This window comes from Lontra canadensis, unplaced genomic scaffold (assembly GCF_010015895.1).
Source record: "Lontra canadensis isolate GAN:19392208 unplaced genomic scaffold, GSC_riverotter_1.0 scaffold3, whole genome shotgun sequence".
NCBI lineage: Eukaryota > Metazoa > Chordata > Mammalia > Carnivora > Mustelidae > Lontra > Lontra canadensis.
Window position 1 is genome coordinate 30,670,748 of NW_022630997.1, and position 18,504 is coordinate 30,689,251.

General features: G+C 36.5%; 1 protein-coding gene and 1 pseudogene across 6 annotated transcripts in view; one reads left to right on the forward strand and one right to left on the reverse strand.

Annotated features, from left to right (window-relative positions):
* Positions 1–18,504, forward strand: part of PTPN20 (protein tyrosine phosphatase non-receptor type 20) — a 98,174-nt gene that overhangs the window by 40,876 nt on the left and 38,794 nt on the right. For 5 of the 6 annotated variants that reach the window (XM_032838095.1, XM_032838103.1, XM_032838079.1 and 2 more), the window contains exons 4-5: positions 4,862–4,959; positions 7,454–7,563. In XM_032838095.1, coding sequence (XP_032693986.1) covers positions 4,862–4,959; positions 7,454–7,563 — 208 coding nt within the window. Of the gene's footprint in view, positions 1–4,861; positions 4,960–7,453; positions 7,564–18,504 lie in introns of those variants that run through there. The other variant, XM_032838117.1, reaches the window with a different exon arrangement.
* On the reverse strand, positions 17,698–18,120 carry LOC116879752 (annotated as a pseudogene).

The following is an 18,504-nucleotide window of genomic DNA, read 5'->3' on the forward strand; positions in this document are numbered from 1 at the left end:
TGCAGTAGTTGGTAGGTGTATACCAGATATCAAATTATCTACTGTAATAGATTACACCATCACATTTACAGTGGTACCTGCAATAAAGTATGTAGGAGTCAAAATTCCACCGGTATTTTTCAAAGAGCTGGAGCAAATAATCCTAAAATTTGTATGGAATCAGAAGAGACCCCGAATTGCTAAGGAAATGTTGAAAAAGAAAAACAAAACTGGGGGCATCACGTTACCTGATTTCAAGCTTTACTACAAAGCTGTGATCACCAAGACAGCATGGTACTGGCATAAAAACAGACACACAGACCAGTGGAACAGAGTAGAGAGGCCAGATATGGACCCTCAACTCTATGGTCAAATAATCTTCGATAAAGCAGGAAAACAAATACAGTGGGAAAAAAACAGTCTCTTCAATAAATGGTGCTGGGAAAACTGGGCAGCTATATGTAGAAGAATGAAACTCGACCATTCTCTTACACCATACACAAAAATAAACTCGAAATGGACAAAAGACCTCAGTGTGAGACAGGAATCCATCAGAATCCTAGAGGAGAACATAGCAGTAACCTCTTTGATATCAGCCACAGCAACTTCTTTCAAGATATGTCTCCAAAGGCAAAGGAAACAAAAGCGAAAATGAACTCTTGGGACTTCATCAAGATCAAAAGCTTCTGCACAGCAAAGGACACAGTCAACAAAACAAAGAGGCAACCCATGGAATGGGAGGAGATATTTGCAAATGACAGTACAGACAAAAGGTTGATATCCAGGATCTATAAAGAACTCCTCAAACTCAACACACACAAAACAGATAATTATGTCAAAAAATGGGCAGAAGACATGCACAGACACTTCTCCAATGAAGACATACAAGTGGCTATCAGACACATGAAAAAATGTTCATCATCACTAGCCATCAGGGAAATTCAAATTAAAACCACATTGAGATACCACCTTACACCAGTTAGAATGGCCAAAATTAGCAAGACAGGAAACAACATGTGTTGGTGAGGATGTGGAGAAAGGGGAACCCTCTTACACTGTTGGTGGGAATGCAAGTTGGTGCAGCCTCTTTGGAAAACAGTGTGGAGATTCCTTAAGAAATTAAAAATAGAGCTTGCTTTATGACCCTGCAATTGCACTACTGGGTATTTACCCCAAAGATACAGATGTTGTGAAAAGAATGGCCATCTGTACCCCAGTGTTTATAACAGCAATGGCCACGGTCGCCAAACTGTGGAAAGAACCAAGATGCCCTTCAACGGACGAATGGATAAGGAAGATGTGGTCCATATACACTATGGAGTATTATGCCTCCATCAGAAAGGAGGAATACCCAACTTTTGTAGCAACACGGATGGGACTGGTAGAGATTCTGCTGAGTGAAATAAGTCAACCAGAGAGAGTCAATTATCATATGGTTTCACTTATTTGTGGAGCATAGCAAGTAACATGGAGGACAAGGGGAGATGGAGAGGAGAAGGGAGTTGAGGGAAATTGGAAGGGGGATGAACCATGAGAGACTATGGACTCTGAAAAACAATCTGAGGGTTTTGAAGGGGCGGGGGTGGGAGGCTGGGGGAGCCAGGTGGTGGGTATTATGGAGGGCACATATGGCATGGAGCACTGGGTGTGGTGCATGTGGTGCATAAACAATGAATTCTGTTACGCTGAAAAGAAATTAATAAAAAAAAAGTATGTAGGAGTTAATCTAAGGATAGGTATGAATTACTTTTCTTGAGAATATTTAAAAATATTTTGTTGTTATAGATATATCATTAATGGATAATAATCTTAATAAATGAAGAACATAGTTATCCTTAATTTATTTATTTACCTTTTTAGAGATTTATTTATTTTAGAGAGAGAGCGGGAAGAGGGGCAGGGTGGGGAGTGAATCTCCTACAGACACCCCACTGAGTGTGGAGCCTGATGTGGGACTTAGTCCCACAATCCTGAAATCATGACCTGAGTCAAAATCAAGAGTCAGATGTCCAACCAACTGAGCCACCCAGTCCTAGTTATCCCTAATTTAAACTACAAAATGAGTGTAACTTAATTTCAATAAATTTTTCAGTTTGTGTATGTGTGTGTGAGAGAGTGAGAGAGAGATTTGATCAGATGATTGCAAAACTTGGGAAAATAGGAGGTCAAAAATAGGCAAGCCAGTATTAGGAAAGAAAGCAAGAGTATATATGTGGTGGAGGGACCACTGGCAGTGCAGGTTGTCCAGGCTTATAAAGCTATATAGGAATTAAAGAAATGTGGTAATACAATAGGAGGTGGCAAATAAGACTGATGAAACTGCATAGAAATTTCAGAAAAAAGACCTATACACATGTGGGAACATTTTATATGACAGATGACATTGTAGATTTCTACAGTGACCTGCTCAATTAGTGGTGTGGTACAACTGGTTATCCAGTAGGACAAATAAAATGCTTTACTACCTGTGAGTGAAGATAAACTGAATCTTTTCTTCTTCCCTTTGAGGAAATGATCTTGGGTTAGCCTTCCAGGACCCTGTTTCTCTGAAAACCTGATAAAGGTGGACTATCACCTGTGTTACCAGGCCCATTGCTTACGGTGAAAATGACCCTGGACTGCGAGGATTATGACCAGAACAATGATGTCTTGTTGAGGGTACAAATGGAATGAATGTGGGAATCCCCTTGCTGTGAGCCTGAGGTTAGGTTCATGAATTATTATAAGAGATACTGGTTCCTGTGTAGCTTGAGGTTTCTAAGCTGGGAGACTTAGGTATACACCCATGCGGTGTCATTGCATCACACCTGAGCTTACACTAGAATGCTGTTAGGACTCCTGATGAGGGTACACTTAAGGCTGTGCTGCTGACATGTTGTGGCTCTTCACTTGTATCCTTCTGCAAAGCTCATCTGGTACTGGGTGTGGCCTACTGGATCTGTGAATGTCCAGCTAACTACAAGATCACTGTTGGTGGTTGAGCAGAGTGGGCAGGGTACACTCTGTACTGAAATTGGTTCTAGGTGAATTAAATCCCCCAATATTAAAAGCAAATGTTAAAAATTTTTGTAAAATATTTTGAGGGGCGCCTGGGTGGCTCAGTGGGTTGGGCCTCTGCCTTCAGCTTGGGTCGGGATACCAGGACCTGGGATAGAGCCCCGCGTCAGGCTCTCTGCTCAGCAGGGAGCCTGCTTCCTCCTCTCTCTCTCTCTCTGCCTGCCTCTCTGTCTACTTGTGATCTCTATCTGTCAAATAAATAGATGAAATCTTTAAAAAAAATATTTTGAGAGATGGTATTTTTTCTTGCTGGCATAGGGAAGGACTTTTAAATTATTTTAATTTTTGTTCTTCTACTTATTTTCATTTGCATATAGTTGAGACACAATGTTACATTAGTTTCTGGTGTCCAACATAGTGATGCAGAAACTCTGTATGTTAGGGTATGCTCACCACACAAAAGGACTTTTTATGTCTTCTATATTATTCAAAATGGCAATTAGCTAATCCCCTAGAAATTAAAATATTTAGCAAACTATTAAAATATAAGTTAACTTTATATTTCCACCAATCCTTTTTCATATTAGGCTAAAACGTTATGTTTTGACTTGTTCAGCCAAATGAATACACTTGGCAAGAGTGCTGGGTAGTCTTTGACATCTTTCCATTAACATGCTTGTTTCTAAAATTGATTGTGTTTGGGTCCATGCTTGGAAATGACGGTTGCATGTACTCCCACAAGAGGTATTCCAGGCCTAAGAAGTTTCATGGGATAAGCAAAACACACACACACATTGCTTCTCGGCCTTTTGACGAAGATCAAGTATAGCAAAACACACACACACGGATGTTTAAACATGTTACACCCATGTGTAAACATATTAGTAAGAGAGGAAAGATTAAGAAGTTCTACACAATCAGAGTCGTCAAAAGTCACTTCAGAAAAGATGGAAAGACATGGTATAGGCTATGGCTCAAGATGAGGCCCGAGAAACAGGTATGAGATAAGGATGGTCAGTCCGGCAGAGGCCAGACCATGGAAGGCTGCGGGGATTTTGGATCGACTGTTTTCTTTTGCTGAGGATGCTTCCCTTTCTCTTTGCTTAGCTCTTCCTTTTGTCTTTTAGGTACATGACAGTTACGTATCACTGTACTCTGTGACTGTATTAACATCACCAGCTGTAATTTGTATGGTTGCTTGTGTATTTCTTTCTCCTCATGAGAACACACCTGCTCTGCAGCAGCAGAACACACACCTCTCTTGTTCACTGTTTTATCCACAGCACTTAGAGCAGTATCTGTGCATACTAGGTCCTCAGAAAAGAATCATCAAATGAATGGATTAATTGAAGCAGAATTGCTGAATCTTTATTTTAATGTGATTTTCCCCCTAATTATACTCAATTTTTTTTTTAATTATAGAGGACTCTGAATGCAACAGAATGGACTGAAGTCTATGGGGCAGTATGGAATCTCATGGCAGAGATGGACTACATAAGCACTAAAATAAAGATAAATACAGTGCTAAGAATTTTGTATTTATAGTAAACCAAGGATAAGAGCCTTCTCTGGGCTACAGTGATAATTTTTTTTTTATAAAAAATGAAGCCTATTTTTATCAACTTTTAGAAAATAACTTGGGTGATTCAATAAAAATTCACTTGTGTGTGCATAGTACTTTATACTCTTGTTTTGACAGGTTGTAAAATATTTAATAGGGAGCAATACATTTCAGGTGATTTTCTAGGAGTAGAAATCACACTGACTGTGGTTTTAATTCTATTATTGAAGATTCTTCTTAAGAAGTTATAGAAAAGACATTTCTTTTAAACTACACATTCCTAAAATCATTGCCATAATTTTCTTTTCATTCTTTTTCCTGTAGGTTTTGGAAAATGCAGGTGGCTCAGAGAAGGTAAAAGTCTCTGTTCAGAATTTCCAACACAGTAATTACGATGATCTTTTTAAAGATGCTACAGAAAGGTATAACCAAATGTTTATTTAGTGAGCTTTCTGTTCATTCATGCTCATAGCCCTCTCAGTGGAGACCGTGAATAAACAACCCTCAAATGTTTGATCAGTTTCTCAAGAGATAATTCTTTGTAGTAAGTACAACCTGATTTTGCTAGAAATAGGATACATTTATGACCTCATAAATATGGTATTAACACAATAAGAAGACATTCCTAAGGAATTTAATTTCTCAGTCAACTCAACGATTATACAGTTCCAGAGTCTTTGTAAATGTGTTGGGAGCTTTGGAGAGGGCATTATGCTTGAGGTAAAGTAAAGCACAGGACACAATTAATTCCACTAGAAATTATATGGATTTCCAAGAAAGAAAATAATGTGCTAGAAACAATAGAACTGTTAGATGATGAATTCTTGGTACTATATATGAAAATATTTAAAGAACATTTAAATATTTAAATATGTAAATTTCCATTAGGAAAAACAAAAGAAACAATAGCATTCATGCTTATAAAAATGTTCAAATTTAGGTGTTACATGCAAAATCATATCAAAGAAGAGAACATCTTAATGAGCCATATTTCCATATAGAGATTTGTAAGTAATATTAGCTGTAGTGACTGGAATAGTACTGCATAATAACGCATATAGTATAAAACTTGCATATGCAACTTTCAAAAGTGCATTAAATGAACAAATAAATAATAGTTCAAAAGACATTTTGAGATCCTATTATATACTAATGGTATATACCAATTATTAGATGCTAATTATATACTAAGAATTGTATTAAAATGTAAAATATTACACAGTTCTTGCCCTTTAGTTTATAATTTAATTAGGGAAACAGATATGTAAAAGACAAATTTAAATACAATATAATAAGTACTGTTATAGAGCCAAAGTCCAGGGATTGTGAATACAGAAGACAGAAATATGTATGGGAGAGTTTATCACCAACTTATTTGAATAAAAAATACTTAGGTTGGATTTAGGATCTTAAATAAGTATAAATCTAGCAGGGGAAAAGGGAGGGAAAATGTCAAGCTGGGAGAGGTTTGAACAAAGATAAGTTGTGAAAATATCTTATTAATGGTGAGAAATATTATGTGTTAAGAGCTCTAGGGTACTTGTGAATTTGAATGCCAGGAAGCTTGGGAAGATAAGAGGTAGAGCCAAAAATATAATGTGGGCCAGAGTGTGAAGGAACTTGATATACATGAAACCAAGGAGTGCATATTTTAGTCAGTTTGTTAGCATTAGGAGGAAGTACAGATGGAATTTTTCTTGTTGTATTCATGCATATGTCTGTCTACCCATCTAGGAAGAGGATTGTGGGTAGCAAGGTGGATGATATCTGGCAAGAAATGGGCAACAATTAGATATTTATAGTAATCCAAAAAAAAAAAAAAAGATGAGAAGGAGAACGAATAAGAAAATTGAAATGACTCACAGAAGCAAAAGAAAAAAGGCATTTATTTGGTTAAGGTTAAAGCATAAGATGCACAAAAGAGGTTAGTAGGCATGATGATGAAAACAGTAGGAAGGGGCCAGATTGCCAGTAACTTAAACTTCTGTGAGGGGCCTGGGTTTTTCCTGAAGCTGGTGGGCGGGTAGAATTAAATTTGAATTTAGGGAGAGTTTTCTCTAGACATCAGAGATTGGAACCAGAAATCACATTAAGAGGCTTCTGTTAAGTGGGGTTGCAAGTGACAGTGCAGCAAGAAAATGGAGCAGTGAGAAGCTGGAAAGGAACAGGAAGAGAGTAGGGCTAGTGTTTGAAAGAGAGAAAGTTGAAAAGGGTTTCTATTTTTAAGATCGGAGGAATCAAGTATTCTTACATTATGGAAGAATTCATACATGGGGGAGATTATATATATATGAAAAGATAATTTTAGAAAAAATTGTCTAGGAGACAGAAGGCATGGAGTTGAATGTGGAAGGATTAATTCTGATCAGGGAGAAAGTAAGGAATAATTGAAAATGTTGATGTAACTAAGTACACATTTTTAAAAAGTATGTTGAATGTGTTCTTGCTTTCTGGCTTTCATTTTCGAGAAGGGGCTACATTTTTACGAGGGCAGAGAATTAAGATAGGGTCTACATGAGGATGGTGGTTCAGAATTAGCTGCCATGGAAAAAAGATAGAGGAAGCTAGACCGAAACCTGCCCATGTTTTCCAGATGGCTTTCTGTTGATATCAGAGACCCCGGTGGCCTCAGTACTTTCTTCCTGCAGCCGAGGTAAAAGACATTAGTTGATCCAACATGCCTAGTTTGCAAGCCAGGCAAATGTGGGAAGAGATGGGAGTTTGTGATCAGACATTGGGACTTGGGCATGATCTCTGTGGAAGTGGGCCCTCTTCAGGGGTGGACGACAGAAGTACGTAGCTGAACTAAAGTGGAGTTGAGTGTCAACACATTAATTAATACAGATTACCAGAGAGTCTTTCATAAATTTACATATTCTTTGAAACCATGAACAAATACGTGAATTTCTTTTCTAGTGAGAGTGAGGGCACACTGGCCACCGGTGGCTTGTTTCTCAGAGACAAGTGGAGCAGTGAGGACGAAGAGCTTCCAGGACCATCCCACACTGTCCCGCCTCAGCTTGCCGGTACGACATCATCCTATTGCTATTAGCACATTCTTGAAGAGGCTATATTTCAGAGGTAGGAATGAAGACATTTCTAATATGAATGCAGGAAAGAGCTGGGAAAAACTTTTTTAGATGGGGAAAGCATGGTTTCCTAGGATTTTTTTTTTTTTTTTTAAGAATGAAGAAAATGCTCCACACCCCACCTTCGTAAGGGTAAATTTCTCCCTTTCTTTGAGTATTTTAATATATCAAACAATGTCAGCTTAATGAAATGAGCTATTTATATTTTCTTATACTAGGAATTAGAGATTTGTGTAGACTTGCATTATGATCTGGCTTCCTCATTTTCTTAATTTTAATTTGTTGCACAGTATATACTTTATAAATAAAATAGGAATGTTTTTTGATGACACATAGTCATATGTTGTAAGGAAAAAAGAAAATACAAATGTGTATAAAAAATAAATCATAATACTGAAGAATATTAAAAATTTTGTGTGTATATGTATTTACATCTGTACGTAATGTAAACAGAAATATAACCACGAACATATCTAGATTTATACATATATAAGTTATAAAAATTATAAAATAACATTTAAATTTCTATATATGTAAAATTTGTGTGTGAGGTTGGGGAATCCCATACTTCAAAAAACCCTGGGGGCTCCTGAATGGCTCAGTGAGTTAAGCCTCTGCCTTCCACTCAGGTCATGATCTCAGGGTCCTGGAATCGAGCCCTGCATCGGGCTCTCTGCTGGGCAGGGACCCTGCTTCCTCCTCTCTCTCTGCCTGCCTCTCTGCCTACTTGTGATCTCTCTCTGTCGAATAAATAAATAAAATCTTAAAAAAAGAGAGAGAATTATAGAGAACATGCATTTCAACATTAGATTGAGCATCAAAATCTTCTCTAATGACTTTTAAATTTGGAAAATGTCAAATCTAATTAGGGCAATCTCACACTCTAATTATTAATATACGGTCTGACACAAAAATAGTTTACAAGAAAATACTTATTAAATACTAAAGTATAATTTACATATGGTAAAATTCATCCTTTTAGCATGGAGTTCTGTGAGGTTATAGACAAAGGTCTACTATCACCATCAAGATGCATTTCCTTCATTCTTCCATCTTTCTTGTAGTCGGTCTTTCGTCGTCAGTCTTTCGTTGTTGGTCTTCCCTCACCCCACTGCCGGTGCCTGGCAACCAGTAATCTGATCTTGTTCTTGTTAGCTTTGTCTTTTCCGAAGTGTCATATAAACGGAATCACAAATATGTGCCTTTCAAGTGCCACTTCTTTCACTTAGAGCAGTGCTTGGTATTTGTTTCCACCGTTGTTTTTATTGGTATTTAATTTTTTTTTCCTAAATAGCATTCCATTGTATGGCTATATCAGTTTGTTTATACATTCAGCAGTTGAGGGACCTTTGGGTGTTTCCACATTTTGACAATTATGTATAAAAGCACTACAAACATTCACATACTGTTTTTGTGTAAATCTACGTTTCCATTTCTTTAAAGTAAATATATCTAGGAGTGGGATTTCTGAGTCATAAGTCTATAACTGATAGACTGTTTTCCAAAAGGGCTGTACCTGTATGCATTTTATCTTTTCTCCTCCTACTCTTTTTTCTTTGTGTTTCTGTTTAAGGTAATTTTTACCAACTCATCTGCAAATTTATTTACTCTTTCCTCAGCTTTGTTAGTCTACTAACAAATAAGCCCATTTGAAAACATTCTTTAGCTCTCCTACGGAGTATTTATTTATTTATTTATTTGAGAGAGCGTGCACTCGCAAGCCAGCATGAGTGGGGGGGAGGGGCAGAGGCAGTGGAAGAAGCAGGCTTCTGGCTGAGCAGGGAGCCCTATGTGGGGCCTGATTCCAGGACCCTGAGGTCAGGACATGAGCTGAAGGCAGACTGAGCCACCCAGGTGCCCATCTTACAAAGTTTTCTAGTGAGAAAACTTACATTTGACTTTATCTTGTAGTTTCCATCTCTGTTCAAATTCCCTATCTGTTCATAGTTTGTCCACTTTTTCCATAAGAGCTTAAACTATATTAATCATAGTTATTTAGAATTCCCTCTCTCATGATTTTAACACATGGGTCATATCTAAGTTTTTTCCTGTAGAATTGCCTTGGTTTTTTTGATGTATTTTGTCATTGCTGCTGCTGCTTCTTGTATGTCTTGTAAAGTTTAGTAGGGTATTGATTTGGGGTGTAGAAAAGTAGAGACTGAGGTAAGTAGAATTTATGCCTGGAAATAGTCATGCCTGTTCCACTGCTAGGCCATTAGTGTAGGTTCTTGATTTAGCATGTTTGGGACATGGGTTGGATTTTGGTTTTGTGTTGCTGTCATTACCTACGTGAACTTTTGACTTAAAAATGTGTCAAGATTTAAATTGTGCCTAGGGTGGCAACTGCAATGCTAGAGGGTTTCTCTACACATTCCTGTTCCGTCCTTATTTTAAGCCTTCCTGGTGTACCTGTGGTTCAGAAGGGCTCTTCCCCACACTCATGCTCTAGTGGTAGCCTGGTACTGGCTGGCCTGCACAGGAGGGCGGAGTTCTTTGTGGTCACAGTCCAGTCTCAGCCTTTGGCAGGTTCTCTGTTCCTGGTTGTCAGGGGAGAGAGTTTTGTCCGTGATGCTATCTCTCCTCGCTGTGACATTCCAATTCCGCTTTGTATTTTTGGCAGGCTTACTGTGGGAGAAGTTTCCTGTTCCTTGCTTAGTGGTAGGACACTGATGATAGTATCGGTATTAGGGTCCTGAGCTCAGGACCATTTCCTGCCTTTCCTCCCGGAGGGGAGTGTTTTTCTTTAGCTATTTCTAACTGCATTGGTTCTTCCCCTGTGCACAACAGAGTTTGCTGCTCGTCCTCCTTCAGCTGAAGACTTTTCTCTGGGGAGACGGTAGATCCAAATGGGGCTTTATACATTTTCCACAGTGGCAGTAACTCTTCTCTAAGCCTGTGCCACTGAGGGATTCCTTCCATTTCCAACTCTGTGTCATTTCTTTTTCTTTCCTTTCTTTTTTCTTTTTTCTTTTTTTTTTTATGAGCATCGGTTGGAGGCCTGTTGAGTCTGCAAGGGTGTTGCAAACTCTCTAGTATCTGTGGCTTCCCAAAATTCCATGCTCTCACATTAGGCCACATTCAGCCTTCAGCAAGATATTAAGTTTTTTTAATCTGAATTCTTTTCCATCTTATGGAACTCCTATAAATTAAGCCATTCTCCAGTTGATTTTTTTTTCCCATTAATAATCTGTAACATGTATTCTTATACATATTTCCTATGTACCAGTGCTTTTTTTGTTGTTAGATTCCCTTGGTAAGTCAAGATTTATATTCATTTTGTATTTAATAGATAATATCAGACTCCTTTCCAGAGGTTAGAGCAATTTATTCTTGCTCTAGCTGTTTTGAAGGGTCCAATTTCCCATAGTTTTATCACCACTAGATAACCCTTTTCCCAACTTTTGCCAGTCTGATGAATTAAAAATAGCAGTTCCTTGTTACTGTAATTCACATTGGCCTGATGGCTAATGAGAACGAGTATCTTGTTTATTAGCCTCTTTCGTTTGCATATTTGTACCCTTTACCATTTTTGTCTTATTATTTTGTAGGAACTCTTTACATTTTGGAAATCCTAACATCTTGTCTGTCTGATAAATATAAATTCTTCTCCTGCTCCATACCTAAGAAAGAAAACCTTCATAACCATTGTGGGTTTCTAGAGTGTTTAGAAAGTCCTTTACTAGAAGAATGTGCAAATACTCTCTTAAATTTCTCCCAGAATTTTCATTCATTCATTCATTCATTCATTCAGTTTTACCTAGGTCATTAATCTGTCTGCTGTTAATTGCTAAGTACAGTAGACATGTAGAAAATGGACTAGACAATTATACCAGCACCATTCACTAAGCCACTTTCCCAATTAAATTTAAATATATGTTTATCACGTATTAAATTCCCAAAAATGTTTGGATCCTTTTCTGTTCTCCAAACTTTCCCACTGATTGTCTTGTTTGTTCCTGTGGACATATTATTCTGTTGTGATTATAGCAGTTGTAAGTAATATCTAGAAAGATAAATCTTCCCTTAATTTCTAAAAAAAATGAATGTAAAGGGTATTAAGAGTTGCAGACTTCCAGTAATAAACAGATCATTGGATGTAATATAAAGCATAGGGAATGTAGGCGATAATATTGTAATAACGTCGGTGACAGATGGTAAATAGACTTATTATGGGGATTATCTCATAATATGTAAACATACCAAATCACTCTACTCCTAAAACTAATAGGATACTGTACGTCAATTATACTGCAATCAAAAAATTTTACAGGCTGTTTGGGCTATTGCTACATATGGCGTTTTAAATTATTTTGTTCATTCTCATAAACCCTTTTGTTTTTTTGTTTTTTTCTTTCCCCAAATTTTTATTTAAATTCTTGTTAGTTAACATGCAGTGTAATATTTGTTTCAGTTGTAGAATTTAGTGACTCATCAGTTACATAAAACACAGCACATCACAAGAAATGCTCTCCTTAATACCCATCACCTATATAACCCACCCCCGCCCCCACCTTCCCTCCAATAACCCTCAGTTTGTTTTACATGGTTAAGAGTCTACTTCTCAGTTTGTTGCTCCTTCCCCCCACCCCATGTTCTTTTGTTTTGTTTCTTAAATTCCACATGTGAGTGAAATCATACGGTATTTGTCTTTCACTCACTGACTTATTTCTGTTAGCATCATCCTCTCTAGCTCCATCCACTTCCTTGCAGATGGCAAGATTTCTTTCTTTTTAAGGTGGCCAAGTAACATTCCATTGTGTGTGTGTGTGTGTGTGTGTGTGTGTGTGTGTGTGTACCACATCTTCTCTATCCATTCATCAGTCGGTACACATTTGGCTCTTCCCATAATTTGGCTGTTGTTGATAATGTTGCTACAAACATCGGGGTGCATGTATACCCATGTAAACCCTTTTGAAATTCAGATGAGAGTGGCATGACATTTATATTCATTTGGGAAATGAATTGGCATTTTATGACACTAAGTTTTTCCTTCTATGTGAAGAATGAGGTGTGTCTGGAGATCAGGTATTGTGTGTGTGAATTACAAAATGACTATTGCTTCAGGTTCACCTTCCAAAATCTTACATAAGAACCTCTCTTATCAACCATCTTAACTGGAAACATTTGGGAAATAGAATTCTTGGAGAAGTAGTTCAGCCTAGCCATGTTAACATATTGCAAAGTGACCACAGTCCATCTTTTGTTAACTTGACACACATATGCATCTCTTTAAACATACCTAATCTCCAAATAAAATCATTATTCTTCTATTTGTGATCATACATTTAACCTATGGGCAACTGAAAACACACTCTCACCCTGTCCTCAAAAAAGGATATAAAAAATCTCCTTTTTGGTCTTTGAGTGATGTCTTTCTTCTTCAGCTGATTAATACTCCCTTTTAATATTCTGTAAAAGAAAACAAAAATATTTAGATAAATTATGAATTTAAATGTATATGATAAATATATATCTATATATATAAAATCAGATATTTATATTGAAAAAGGAAGATTTACTCATAACTATTACATCCTCATTTATGCAACTGGTTGCAAGATTATATCTGGTAGAACTGCCTTCTACCCATTCCATATTCTCTTTGACCTCAGCAAGCACCGCAGTTGGTTGTGGTTCCTTGTCTGGTAGGATGACACACCTTCATCCTTGAAAGGTCTAAGCTAAGTAACAGTCTTCTCTAAATTTAATTATTATAGATTTCCATTGACTAATTACTGTAAGGGCAGTCTAGTTCACTGGTATTCTAGGCATATTCCTTCTTACCCCTACTATTTAACAGAAACCCAATTTCCCCTTGATAATTAGAATTAGTTGTATCAAGCAATATAGTAACCCATCTTTGCCTGTTAATTCAGTAAAGATGAGGAACCTAAAATGGCCTAGTGGCATTCTCAACTTCTAATTCAGTGGGATCATTATTGTGTTCCCTGACGGAAGCATTTCTTACTCTGTTTAGGCCTGCTTTGATTTCTTTCATCAGTAATTAGCGTTTCATAGTTTTAAACATAAAAATCTTGTATATATTTTGTTAAGGTTTTATCTAAGTATCTTCTGTGTTTTGGTCTATTATTAAGGGGACTTTAAAAATACTTTTGGGATCTGGGTGGCTCAGGTCATGATCTCAGGGTCCTGGGATCAGGCCCTACATCAGGCTCTCTGCTCAGTGGGGAGTCTGCTTCTCCCTCTCCCTCTGGGCTTTCTCACTCTCTCTTGCTCTCACTTTCTCTCTCAAATAAATAAATAAAATCTTGAAAAAAAAATAAAAAAAATACTTTAACTTCCATCATTCATTGCTGGTATATAGGAATATGATTAATTTTTTTTTACATTGTCCTTATATCCTTTTACCTTATTAAATTCACTCGTAATTCTAGGGGTGTTTTGTATATTCTTTTTTGGAATTCGCCTATGTAGACACTCATGTTATCTGTGAATAGACACAGTTTTATTTTTTTATAAATTTTTTACTTTTAAAATTTCTTTTCAGTCTTCCAGAATTCCTTGTTTATGCACCACACCAGTGCTCCATGCAATACGTGCCCTCCATAATATCCACCACCAGGCTCACCCAACTTCCCATCCCCTGCCCCTTCAAAACTCTCAGATTGTTTTTCAGAGTCCATAGTCTCTCATGGTTCATCTCCCCCTCCAATTTCCCTCAACTCCATCCTCCCCTCCATCTCCCCATGTCCTCTGCGTTATTTCCTATACTCCACAAATAAGTGAAACCAAATGATAATTGACTCTGGTTGACTTATTTCACTCAGCAGAATCTCTTCCAGTCCCGTCCATGTTGATACAAAAGTTGGGTATTCCTCCTTTCTGATGGAGGCATAATACTCCATAGTGTATATGGACCACATCTTCCTTATCCATTCGTCCGTTGAAGGGCATCTTGGTTCTTTCCACAGTTTGGCGACCATGGCCATTGCTGCTATGAACATTGGGGTACAGATGGCCCTTCTTTTCAGAGTTTTATTTTTTAACTTTTCTAATGTATATGCTTTTCATTTCTTTTTCTTAACTTATTGCACTAGCTGGGACCTTTGGTAAGAGCAAACTTCATTTTGGGGGGGAAACATTTTGTTTTTCATCATTAAGTATAATGTTAGTTGTAGGATTTTTGTGGATGTCTTTTGTCATATTAAGGAAATTCTTTCCAGTTTTAATTTCCTGAAAGTTTTCATTATGAATGCATGTTGAGTTTTTTTTTTTTTTTTCAGTGTTTTTTCTGTATCTACCAAGATGATCACATAGTTTTCTTCTTTTGTCTGTTGATATGGTGAGTTACGGTCTGTTGCTGTGGTTGATTTTCAAATGTTGAACCTTCTTAGTATTCCTGGGATAAGCCCAACTTTGTGTATTATCCTTTTTATATGTTGTTTGATTTGATTTGCTAGTATTTTATTGAGAATTTTTACATTTATGCTCATGATAGATCTTGATTTGTGGTTTTCTTTTTTGTAATGTCTTTTTCTGGTTTGGGTGTCTGGGTAAAATTGCCCTCATAAAATTAGTTTAGAAGTGTTTCCTCCTATTTTATATTCTGGAAGAGTCTGTACAAAATTGTTATTATTGCTCTCTTAAATGTTTGGTAGAATTCAGTGAAACCATCTGGTCTTGGAATGTGTTTGTAAAATTTTAAAATACATATTTGTATTCATTTTCTAGGGCTTTCATAACAAAGTGACTGATTGGCTAGTCAAACTAGTGACTGATTGGCTTACACAACAGAAATTTATTTTCTCACAATTCTGGAGGCTAGAGTCCAAGATCAAGGTGTTGGCAGTTTTGATTTCTTCTGAGGCCTCTCTTCTTGGCTTACAGATGGCCATCTTCTCCCTGTGTGGTATCTGGATCCCATTATCTTTTTTCATAAGGACACTAGTCATATTGGGTTAGGGTATACCCAAATAATCTCATTAATTTTGTTATCTCTTTAAAAATTCTATCTCCAGATACAGTCGTATTTTGGGTTATTAGAGGTTAGGACTTCAACATAAAATTCTAGGGAGGACACAACTCAGCTTATAGCAGTCTTCAGTGTTTTTAACTGATAAAGGACTATTAGATCATCTCTCTCTTTGATGAGCTTTGGCAGTTTGTCTCATTCATATAAGTTGTCTGATTTATGGAACTAGAATTGTTCATTATGTTCCCTTATTAACTTTCCAATATCTATAATATCTGAATTGATGCCCTCTCTTTTATTCTTGATTTGGTAAAGTGTGTTTTTTCTTTTATTTTTAATCAGTTTGGTTAGAGATTTATTAAATTTTTAAATTCAATGCTACTTTATTTATTTTTATTATTTTTAATTGAAGTATACTTAATATACAATGTTATATTAGTTTCAGGTGTACAATACAGTGATTCAGCAGTTCTGTATATTACTCAGTGCTCACAACAATAAGTATAGTCACTATCTGTCTCCACACGTTATTACTGTCTTATTGAACTATATGCCTTATGCTTACTTTTTATCTCCATAACTTACTTGTTTTGTACCTGGAAGTTTGTCCTTCTTAAGCACCTTCATCTATTTCAGCATCCATCCTCTGGACACCACCAGTTTGTGCTTTCTATTCAAGAGTTTTGTTATTTTGTCTCTTTACTTCCTTGTTTTGTTTCTTAAATTCCACCTATGAGTGAAACCACATGGTATTTGACTTTTTATTGATCTTTTCCATGAACTAGCTTTTGGTTTCACTATTATTTTTAGTATTTTTTCCTATTGATTTGATTGATTTCTTCACTGATATAAGTTCCTTTCTTCTGACCTAATATAAGCATTTAATACAACAGCTCTTGCTGTGAATAATACTGCTTTAGCAATATTCCCGAAATTTTGATGTGCTTTTATTTACATTCAGTTTACAATACTTTCTCATTTCTGTTGGCCAGAGCTGGAAAATTTTGAGCACCTATGCAATGTAGCATTGGATTATAACTCAAAATATAAAATAAATATCTGTGAGTCCATACTAATATAAACAAATAATTGAATATGTAAATAAATGGGGAGAAGAAGCAAAACTCCCATGAAGAAGAATTCCAAGTAAATTGTGTTGATATTCCACTCTAAAGTAAATGGAGCAAAACTCCCCACCCCTTAGGTGTGGGTTGTACATAGTGATTTTTTTTTTCTAAAAAGTACAGTATGGAAAGAGTACAGTACGGAAAGAGGGGTAAAAAGAGTAACTTTATAGTAGGGAAACATGATACACAGCTACAGCAGGTGATTAAGGTCAACATCAATAATAATCAATCATGTTGATAGTAGGTACCCTTGATATATTGTGATGAATATGGCACTTTACCTCTGTGATCTTCCCCAAAACTGATAACCGTAGGCTAATCATGAGAAAAACATCAAACAAATTCCAGTAGAGGGGCATCCTAGAATATATTTGATTATTACTCCTCAAACTGCCAAGGTCATCAAACACAGGGAAAGTCTGAGAAAGCTTCACAGCCAAGGGGAGCCTAAGGAGACATGAGAGCTAAAGGCAGGAAGGACTCCTAGACGGGATCCTGGAACAGTAAAAGGATATTAAGGAAAACCTAAGAAAATCTGAATGAAATATGGACTTCAGTTAATAATAATGTATTAATATTGATTTGTTAACTCTAACAAATGTTCTATTCTCATACAAAATGTCAATAATAGAGGAAACTATAGCAAGGGATATATGGGAACCCTCTGTACTTCCTGCTATTTTTTTGATAAACATAAATCTATTCTAAGGTCTGTTTTTTTTTTTTTTTAAGTATTCTCTAATTTCTCTTGTGACTTCTTTGATCCATAGGTTATGTAGAAATACACTTTGAACTTTCTCTCTCTCTCTTTTTTTTATTACTTGATTTTATTTGCACTAAGTGGCAGGCACAAAGCAATCCTCCTTAGTAAAGTTGACAATTAGCTTCACCCAACACTTTTAATAATGCACATAAAAGAAAGTATTCATCTTACAAATTGTTCTGCAATCCAAATACACAATAGCTTGGGAAACAACATTTAGAAGACAAATGCCAATGTAAAAAGACAGATTAAAACAATAGGACAATACAGGTTTCATATGGCTCTGATTTTACAGTTTTTTTTACAGTATCAGTGTCGGAAATCTGTTCCTTCAGCTGGCTCCATTGCTTGGGATTCAAATAAATACCTTTTCTTCCAGGTTTCATTTCATCTTCTGCATCCATCCAATATTCTCTAATATCGTTAGGACTTTCCCTTTAAGGTCCTAAACACTGACATACCTCATTTTTCCAATCTGGAACATGTTACCATCTCTGCTACTGTGGCTCTGCTTAGAGGATGACAGGGCTCTTGAAATTTCACCAGCCTTTTGGTTCTTCTCAGGTTTTTCTGGAGTAACTTGCTTTTTCCTCTTTAACTTTTTGTCAACCTCGCTGTCAGAAACGCTGCCAAGAAGAGTTTGAAGAAACAAGTTCCTTTGATTTAGGCATCGCTCCATTCTCTCATTCCAACTGCCTTCTGCTCGCCCGCTTGCAACTCTGCTTTGGACTTTCTTAATATTCGAAGATTACCCAGATATGTCATTGATTTTTAGTTTAATCTCAGTATGGTCCAAGGGCTTAATTTATATTAATTCTTTTTAATTTGTTAAGATATGATTTTTGACCTAGAATATGATCTACCTAGTGAAGTTTCCACGTGCACTTGAGAAGAATTTTTATAACGTTGTTGGACAGAATGTTTGATAAAGGTCAGTTAAATCAAGTTGTTCAGTTCTTTTCTGTCCTTCCTGAATTTCTGTGTACTTGTTCCATTGATTTGTGAGTGAAGTCTTCAGTTATAATTGTAAATTTTCTTTCTAATTTTAGGACTGT